Here is a 9,547-nt window from a genome sequence, read left to right on the forward strand (position 1 = left end):
CTACCGTCCACACTATTTTGTGTGTCATGTGATGTGTCTGTATGTGTGATTGTGATCGTAGTGAGTGGAGAATAGATTATGATGAAACAGATACGGCATGAGCGCTTCTCTTTTCCGCACCGTTTCCCTCCTATACATTTACTGTTATTTCATTCATTTTCACACTTAGTGGGAGTACGCGTTCTCACTTTTTATTTTTTTGTTCACTGTGCTTGGCGTCAACATTGCCTCTGCGTCTTTGAACCTCGGTCTACGTCCTCTTCTGTCATTTCTCATACATTCTTTGATTTTTTTTTGTTGGTGTGTGTACTCTTACACTTCCTTATTGACTTGTCGGTTCATATATGAACGTACACGCACATATATATATGTATATATATTCATTTACTTAGCAGTGATCTGTCATTGGTGAAGTTCAATAGCTTTCCCATTAGTACGTGGAGGGATCCGGAAGAAGGGAGGGAACCCGAACGTATTTATTACCATTACATCAACCAACTAACAAGGTAGTGCAGCGTCTGAAGCTTCCATTCTTTATTATTATTGTTATTTGCTCGAAGGTTGTGATACGGTAAACTTTTTTCCTCATATGTCGACGCTAGCTTCTGCTTTGCCACTTCTGGCAACAAAAAACGTTCTTTGCGGCGTGACTGGCAGCACCATACAATTCTTTTGTGATCTGACTAGAGATTACGGCCCCACTTCGACAAAAAAGAGTGTGATTATTGCATCATCGTGCGGCAATAGACCAATAGGCACTACAGGAGCCCACATTGTTCTCAACGTATTCTTTGCAAAGGAAACGAAACCACAATTAGATGAAGATACTTTGGCTCCACTGCGAACGAGGGAAGTTTTTGGACTGTATTGCTACCGGAGTGTGGTTGGGGAGAAAATACTTTGCATTGAGGTTGATTTCAACGATGTGGGTACCAAAAAGGTTGGTAAGGGCCGAGGCACTGTGCTTGCCACTAGCAGAGGATGCAGACCATTGGGAAACACAGGGATTTATTGTAGCTTCAACTGCTTACGGTCCCTTGGAGCACCATCAAACCTTTCGGAATTATCTTCCGTCTTTCAGCCCTCCACCCATCCTGTTGGCGAGAAGGTTGATTTAGGGAATGGTTTCATAATGAACGTGGAGAGCTCAACACAGATAACCATCGTATACGAGTGCGGTCGCGACGAGATGTGTGACACGGTGCGGCTCAGGCCGTATTTACTCAATGGAGTAATTAACCTCAACATGTGTATTCGGTGCGGGGTGAAACGAAACGCAGCATATGAGAATGAGAGCAGTAAAAAAAGAACTCTCCTTTTGAGTAATTCCTCCGTCTTTGCCAAACCATCTCTAACTGCACGAAATGCCAAGGCACGATATACTGTGACACCAGGGGTAAATACTGAGCGAATCCGTCTCGAGGTGCGGTTTGATCCGACATATATTCATTACAATGGAGGTTGGAATGAACCAATCATTGTGTCCAATACGGGCGGTTGGGTCACTCTGGAAGATGGCGTTATGTTTACTTTTTGTGCGCATAGGTCGCCAGTATCACTTGCATCCGATACCGTAGTAGATGCTGTTAGGGAGGTGCTTGGAGGGTTTTCACCGGAAGAGCTGGCGTACCTACGCTTTAAAGAGGTTTATCGGAAGGTTTTTGAAAAAGTTGGGACTGCCAATGCGGAGGAAGATGATATGAAGGAGGAAGTGAGGTTGGCGATAATTAGTCATTTTCATAGGAGGGCGTTTTGACTTCCCTTTGCATTCCAGCGACGGTAACTGTCGGCATGCATACAAACGCAAACGCAAACGTGCTCACACAAATGAGTCTCCGTATATGTGTACGTTAATGCTTGTGTTGAAATGGGGAGAGCAAAAGCAAAAGGGAAAAGAAGAGAAGGTGTGGGTTTTCTCAGAGGGAAATTAGGTTAAAATTTTTTTTAAAAAGGGAGAGGAAAAGGGGGAGAGGGAGGTGTAATAAAAGGTAATGCGAGTCTAGCAAGTATCATATATTCGAACGTTGGCGTCCGTAAGCTCATTGGTTAACCCACAGGACCGGGGCGGCGTACCTCATTGTTCCATAATTCTGTTGGGCTGCCTTTCTTCTTTTTCATTTGTATGCGTTTTCGATTTTCTTCTCTGTTTATTCTTTTAAAAGTTTCGTTAGTTTATTCCTCCATTATTTTTCTAGTTTAAATGGTGCTCTTTGTAACGTTGTTTGTGTCTCAGTCCTTCAGATATATATATATATATTATGTACTTGATCCCCTTCCACCACAACATGCTCGTGTATTCGGCGGGAGAAATAAGTTAGAGTAAAAGAGGAGAACCAGAGGAAACGGTCGGCGACAACACTGTTTTTTTTTGTTGCTTGCTTTGAGTAAAAATGATAATAATAATATAATAATAATAAGTAAAAAAAATGAAGGGAGAAGGGAGGGAAACCGTAAATGCGTTTATACATTTAAGTTTGTCCTTCACTGCAGCAAGCATCCAATGGTCACTGTTCCTGCTCTTTGCTTAAACATTTATTTATTTATTTCTCCATTACTATCGTTGTGGGAAGGGAAAGAAAAAGGTGGAAAATGATATTAAAGGTAGACAGTGAGTGAAACTGGGAACTTCTACGACTTTGAGTGAAAACTTAGCGTAATGCCCCACTGAACTGATACCGTTTATTATGTCCACCTAGTGGAGAAGAGAATGAAAGGCATTAATTACTGCTGCAACTGGGGTAAGTTTTGCTCTTTTTTGAATGATGTATGGGATGAATTAGTGGGTTGATGAGCATTGCTTTCGTTAAATTAAAAAAAAAATGCTGCAATTCCTTTAAGATCCCACCCACCAAATGAATTAGTTGTTAGCATGACTTGACGAGTGCGTGCGATCAAAATAACGATACGATATTCCAGCATGCGTATTTGTACAATTGATCAGTGGTTTGCCACCGCCAGTTACTTTTTTCCCCCTCTGCGCGTGTGGCCGGTGGGGAAAGGCATGAGATTTCTGCGGTGATGCAGTTGGATAATGCGGCGTGCCAAACTTTTTCTATCAAATTTATATTTAAGTATTGCGTACATCTTTACCAAAAGTGGCTCAGGTACCCGAGAGGCATACGCGTATTTGTAATCTAAAATGACTTGTTTATCCTTTTATTTTTTTTTTGGTGCTTCACGCATTTTATCAGGGGTGCACTGTAATCACTGGCATTTTACTTTTTTTTTAAAAAAAAACATAAACAGATGGGACAAACATTGCCTTCTTGCTCCCATAAGTTTTAGTTTGTGACTAAGTTGGGCGTGGAAAAAAAAAACAACTGAGGATTTACGATAGAATCGGATAGAAATACAACAGGAGGAGGGAAATAGAGGGAAGGGGATAACATTACATAACAGGTACAGATATCAAAAGTAAATAAGGCATAACAAATAGGCGAGTGTGACGGAAACACATTTGAGGTATTGATAAAATGATGATGCGAGTGGTAGGTAAGGGGAAAAAAACAAAAGAGGTGAAAAAGAGCCGTGAGGCGTCTTCGGAGAAAAAAATCCCGTCTCCTTTGGAAGTGGAGGGAGCTCAAGACGTGCCAAACGCCAACAATGTCCGTTACATCCTTCACAACCAATGGTCATTGACGTTGCTTGTGGATATCTATGAGACGGAACGGCTTACGCAAATAGCTGTTGCCAATGGCGCAGCAATAGGGGACCTTCCTGTTCAGTTAAATCTGTCCGTATGGGCCCTCAAGAAAATGGGTGTGGGGAAATCCAGTCAGTCCCTTAGTGGATTATCAACGGAGTTGGTTGATGCCGGAAAAAATGTAAAGTGGATGTTGGGCGGGAGACTGCTGAAAATGGTTATTGATTTATCCGAGGGGCCCGAGTGCAGTGCATCAGCGGAACCGGGAAGATACACTTCACTTGCATCGATGAAACAGAGTTCGAAGTTGGGTGAGTCAAACTACAGAGTGACCGTAGACCTGTTGTGTGAAGGTGGTAATAAGTGGCCCGTATTTGGCACACCCGAGTCAACATGCAACACATCAGGGGACTCATCGCCAACAAGTATAGTCCCCCGTGCGTTAAAATTTAGCCTGTCTCCCGTCACCACGAGAGAAGCTAGTGCTTCATTAGACCAATCTGTCCTCATGCAGCTGAATGAGTTTACCACGTTGGATACCAGTAGGTTTCCTGTTGTGAAATTATGCCTCAGCATGGAAGGGGAGAAGGGCCGAATTGTACATTTTGCGGAGCGCATATTTTCAGGGATAGGCGTAAGTGTGGACGTGCGGTGCTTGAGTGATGAGGAATTATCTCCTGAGGCCCGCAGAGAGCCAGGGACTGGAGTGAACATAACTGCTTTTGAAGAGCACGACAGTGAGGGGAGAGAATACCTTTTTATCGAGTTAGACTCTAGCAAGGATTACGGTGCAGTGGGCGACGACGAACGGATAATTAGTAATGCAAATCACGTGCGCGTCGGGTCTCGTTACCTGCTGAACTTCACAGCTACGCGCCCAGCACCGCGACTGCCGGATTTTGCAGAGGTGTATAGAAGTGTTCGCGACCACCTTCACCAGTTGCCCAATGCATTGAACAACCTCAACATGCCGAGCGTGCGGGCTGCTGTAGTGAAAGATTTGGTCCAACATGTGGCTTCGCGGGAGTTGAAAAACATGATTTGGGAGGCTGTTCGTTTGTATATTATTAGGGACTACCTGGAAGCTGATCAACGGAGTATCTCAACATCTCCAATAGTGATTCGAACCCTTTGAGTAACGTTTCTCTTCACCACAAGCACTTATGTTGTCGTTTTTATTTGTGGTTGTACGTGTTTGTTAGAAGAAATTATATCTGTGCGAGGGATTTAGTTATTGCTCGCAGCCGAGCGTTTGTACGTTTTGACGTGCGTCGCAGCGGTGCTCAGAGGTGGGGTCCCTCCTACACTTTCCTCTAAAAAGGAAAATTATCCACTGAAACTTTGACTTGTATATTAGCTGCGAATATCCACGTGGCTATTCTCGGAAGGAGGAGAGTGGGGGAGCAAATGCACCGTATCATTTTCCGTCCCATTTTTTTTTTTCAATCTTCTTCACCTTCCCTTTTGTTTGTTGTGAGGCTGCTGCAGGGATGTCTGTGTGACACTGATGTGTTGTGCTTCTTCAAACAGACTTTAAGAAAATGAGCAAGCAGATAAATTTACATTCATTTATGCACCCGTGGTTACACTTGTACATTTATTTATTTCCAAAAAATATAGATACATGAATCGCATACAAGTGTGTTTGTATGCACCTGCAGGCTTTGGGAGGAAGAAGGGAGGAGGGGAAAGTTGGCAGCGACTGTTGCTGCTGTTGGCTCTGCCTTTCTATTTTTTCAAAGTTCCTTCGGTTTGGCGGTGGAACTCCGCCGTTCTCCATTGTTTTTCCCTTTACTTTCCAATTGTTTTCGAATCATAGTCCTCGTTTCTTTCTTCCCGCTCCTCCCACCTGTGACGTTTCTTTTTGAGAGTCGTGACAAGGCCGAATCTACCGGGAAAACTTCTTCTTTTCTTTGTTTCTTTCTTTTGCGACTTCAGCACCTGCGACACCCCCAAATATATATATATATATATATACACAATTGGAGTAAATTAAAACTATTTTTAACACCCTCAGGAAAAAAGAAGAAACGGGATCAGCAAACGGAGGATCAACTTTACGCTGTGTTTCTGAGATCGGAGGTCAGCTACAAGACCAAAAAAGTAAGAGGGGAAGGAAAAGTACATTTCGCACGCACACATCATCTTATATATTTATATTCATTTATATATAAAGCACTGAAGGATACTGTTGAGAACGTATATGCGTGTAGGAGGATATATGGGTACTTCCGAAGAGGATGGAAATACGGAGCTTTCCGTGAACGGCTCTTTGGATGGTGAAAAATCCATGGGCTTTCGCTGCCTAAAATGCGTCGGTGAAATTAGTACGTGGACGAAACTGACGAAACACCTGGACACGAGCTGGCACTACTCTGCTGCATGCGTTGAGTGCGGGAAGAAACACAGTTACTTTGGTTCGTCACAGCCACACCGACACGAGATGAGCACCAAACATCGCGGATTCCTTGGCATATTCCATGAAAGAAACGACTACAAGATCGACCATCCGATGGTACTTACGCGGGATCAGTATCGCTGCCATTGTGGCACATCATTCTTGTGTGTCCTGCATCTTGCCATTCATCTTCGCGACGAGCATCATAACCAATACATCCCAAAGACGGTGAAATGTCTCACTTGCCAGGAGGAAGGCATGCTGGATGAGATGGCGGAACACTGGACGACAAAAAAAAGTGAAAACCGGAAAGGGCGGGGCTTACGATCGAAAAGGGGAACAGGTCCATGCGATGAAGGAGGGGTGCCGAAGGATTGTGAATTCGAAGTTGAAGGTTTCGGAGTGGATCAATTCCTCGTCCCATTCCCCAAGCGCCCACCTCGCAGCCCAAACGGGAGTCAATATGTCATTTTGTATCAGTGCCCGACTTGTCGACTTTTGTTTGATGAGTGGGCGGACATCCGGCAACATATTGAGGAATCAAACCACGTCCACGGACTTCCACCGGCACTTCTCCGTCGCCGAATAGAAAGAAGGGTTGGTTTAATAGAGCAGGGCTCGACCGGATATGGGCAGGTGGACTATCGGACAGCGGGAAATCGCTCGGCGGTTCGATACCTTAAAGAATTACTTGAAGTGTTTGCTGATATCAATAACCCTGCCGTGAGGGAGCTTTTGTACAGATATGCCCCCACCAACAAAAATGTCGATCCGGATGATGAAGAAGTATTTGGTTACCAATGCCCCCTGGAGGAGTGCTCACAAGCCTTTCTAACCTATGGCGAGTTTCGAAGTCACATGAAAAGTACAAAACACCAAACGGAATGTAATATCGACCCGGTAACGGGAAAGCCGTGGCTCCCTTCGTGGGAGTCAAATCCGTACGCCTTTGAGGTGACCTTCACCATGAGACAATTGGTTGAAGTGTTTGGCTACCGCAAATGCGGGGAGTGCAACCGCCCTTACAGGCCAGGAGAGGAACATTATCACTACCAAATGCACCACTTCACCGAAAAAATTGATTTCCGAATCCTGGAATCCACTCTGTAAAGAAACATTTCTTTATGCCACGAAGAGTTTAACATGTACTGGAAAGAGGAGAAGAACGAAGATGAACGAGACGTTGAAATTTACGAGGATTATCATAATCAATAATATTTTGCGCCTTTCTTTTTAAGGAAGAAAAGAAAAAGAAGGCAGAGTCCGTCGCATTAAGTATCTGACGTGGATAGATTGTACGAGCACACATAAAGGAGATGAGACTACGCCGATTTAACTTTTTTTAATCTTCAACGACCCCGGGAAGGTAAGTGAAACAGATAGTTTTTCACCCCTTTTTTCTTTTTTTTCTTCTTGTTGCTTTGTTTTGTCTAGAGAGGAATGATATAAAAGGAAGGATAGAGGGGAACAGGAGAGCGTGTATTTGTATGTGTGTGTATGTGTGTGTGTGTGTGTGTGTGTTAAATGTATGCGGAGAAGGAATGAGTAGCTGAAATGCGGAGATTATTCCGTGGGAATTTTTATCCGAAACGAAGATAAATGCAAAACACCCCGCCCTTACCTGCTCCCCTCTTTTGAATTTTTCCTCTCTTTTTTTTTTCCTTCTTTCTACAATATGTTACATTCCTTTTTTTTTTCTTTTAGGCCCTGCGCTGCCAAACCCGTATTTCATTTTATGTATGTGTTGTGTGTTTCTCACTGTGACGTGGCCGGGAAGGACTAAAGTAACTGCGAGAAGGAACTAATAATAAAAGAGCCTAAAAAAGGCTTCGGAAATCGGACCTCGCCAGGCGCTGAGGCCGCGTTTTTCTTTCTTTTTTTTCCTTTTATATTTTTGTTTTTGGTTTTGTTCGGTCGGACTCGATGGCCAAAACTCAAGCGGACAATACGCCGAGGGCCGCGTCCTCCCTCTTCCATTCCCTTTGGCAGTCGGGCGTTCAAACCGTCACTTGACACTGTTTCGACAATTAAACATAGCCTTCAGTTTCTTTTTCTAAGTTTGTAACCTCCTGTTGTAACTTCATTTTCTTTTTTCTTTTTTCTTTTTTCTTTTTGTTCCCTTCCCTTCCCTTTTCTTCCCTTTTCTCTTCCTTTTCCTTTTCTTCTTACTTTTACACTTTTTTTTGTTTTATCCTTCTCGCCCCTTCCGCCACTTAACTGCGTTCACACCACTTGCTAAATAATTTTTTTTTCTTTTCTCCTTTCCTTTCCTTTCCTTTTTTTTTTTGAAAGTTGTTTGCTTAAATTCTTCCGTTCAGTAACTTGACAGGTTGTTTATATTCTTATATTTAACTATATATTCAAATGCAGAATGCACACGAATGTATAAATGCATAAATATATATATAAATATATATATGTATTAATAATATTTATTTGGTTTCCACCCCTTTTCTTAAGGGTACAATGGAACTTTCTCTTATTCATTATTATTTATGCAGAAAGACAGCAATACATGCCCGTGCATATATTTATATATTTAATTTGGTATGTTGGATTACTTTACCAACACAGAATTTGGATAGATATCCTAACTGCCACATGAAGATGCGGAAACCGAGTTGTTTCTCCTCTCATATATTCCAATCTTACTGTTTATTGTCTCTGTTTTAAATTGTTAACGGCTTCAGTCTTCTATCTTTTTCGTGTTTTTTTTTTTCGTCTGTATCCTCTCGTGTGATGTCTCCTCTCGTTCTCTTCATCGATAAAGATTTAAAAAGGAAAAAAAATAATATGATATTATATATTTATATTTATAATGTTGTTGTTATGATTGCTATGATTGCCTGTCGTTTGTGGTTCCCTTTCCATGTGTCCGGGTCCCGTTCTTATTGCCACGTGGCGCGATTTGCTTTTTTGTTTTGTTTTGTTTTCTTCCCTCACTTCTTAATTATATTTTTCTTTCACCCTTTTCTTTGTCAAATCGTTGATGTATTAATGACGTCTTTTTGTCGTTGTGTTGTCCTTCCTTTTTTTTGTTTTTTTTTTTCAATGTATCATCCCTTTCTTTGTCTCGCTTTGTTTCCCCTTCTCCCCCCCCCGTATTTCACTTCCTCATTGCTTGCGTTACCGTTTCGCGTCCTTCCATCGGGGAAGCGTTCGTATGAATTATCAGTGATCAGCAAGAACTGTGAGCAAAAAAAAAAAAAGAATTCTACGGCCCTTCCATCAAGTGAAAAGAAAAGAAAAATGTAATATGTATTTATACTTATATATGCGCCGGGGAGCGAAAGCAAATGTGGGAGTTTTTTTTTTCATTTTGTCTCTGCGTTTTTTTTTGTGTGTGTGCTTTGGTTAGGAGGAGGGAGTCTGGGGAAACAATGTTTGTGGTTCATTCAATTACAGAGGAAAGGGTAGATTACCGAGCGTAACCTGAAGTAACTGAACCAAAAGTCGTTTGAGTCATCCGATTAGAAACAAATATATATATATATATATATATATAT

The 9,547-nt window shown here is 42.3% G+C and overlaps 3 protein-coding genes and 1 pseudogene across 4 annotated transcripts; all 4 read left to right on the forward strand.

Moving 5' to 3' along the window:
* Window positions 1-589: 589 nt before the first annotated feature.
* TEOVI_000275800 (class I transcription factor A, subunit 4) lies at window positions 590-1,756 on the forward strand (the record flags this gene model as incomplete). Its single annotated transcript, XM_067225783.1, has 1 exon — window positions 590-1,756. One exon carries the CDS (start codon window positions 590-592, stop codon window positions 1,754-1,756), a length of 1,167 nt encoding a protein of 388 aa, XP_067081884.1.
* Window positions 1,757-3,473: 1,717 nt separating this feature from the next.
* TEOVI_000275900 (uncharacterized protein) lies at window positions 3,474-4,778 on the forward strand (the record flags this gene model as incomplete). Its single annotated transcript, XM_067225784.1, has 1 exon — window positions 3,474-4,778. The coding sequence occupies one exon, from the start codon at window positions 3,474-3,476 to the stop codon at window positions 4,776-4,778; it is 1,305 nt and encodes a 434-aa protein (XP_067081885.1).
* Window positions 4,779-5,846: 1,068 nt separating this feature from the next.
* On the forward strand, window positions 5,847-7,151 carry TEOVI_000276000 (uncharacterized protein; the record flags this gene model as incomplete). Its single annotated transcript, XM_067225785.1, has 1 exon — window positions 5,847-7,151. One exon carries the CDS (start codon window positions 5,847-5,849, stop codon window positions 7,149-7,151), a length of 1,305 nt encoding a protein of 434 aa, XP_067081886.1.
* Window positions 7,152-8,834: 1,683 nt separating this feature from the next.
* TEOVI_000276100:pseudogene lies at window positions 8,835-9,277 on the forward strand (annotated as a pseudogene). Its single transcript is given in 4 exon segments — window positions 8,835-9,077; window positions 9,080-9,133; window positions 9,135-9,239; window positions 9,242-9,277. Coding segments are annotated over 4 exon segments (438 nt in total).
* The last annotated feature ends 270 nt before the right edge of the window (window positions 9,278-9,547 follow it).

This window comes from Trypanosoma equiperdum (assembly GCF_001457755.1).
Source record: "Trypanosoma equiperdum strain OVI genome assembly, contig: ctg_602, whole genome shotgun sequence".
NCBI classification, from domain to species: Eukaryota; Euglenozoa; class Kinetoplastea; order Trypanosomatida; family Trypanosomatidae; genus Trypanosoma; species Trypanosoma equiperdum.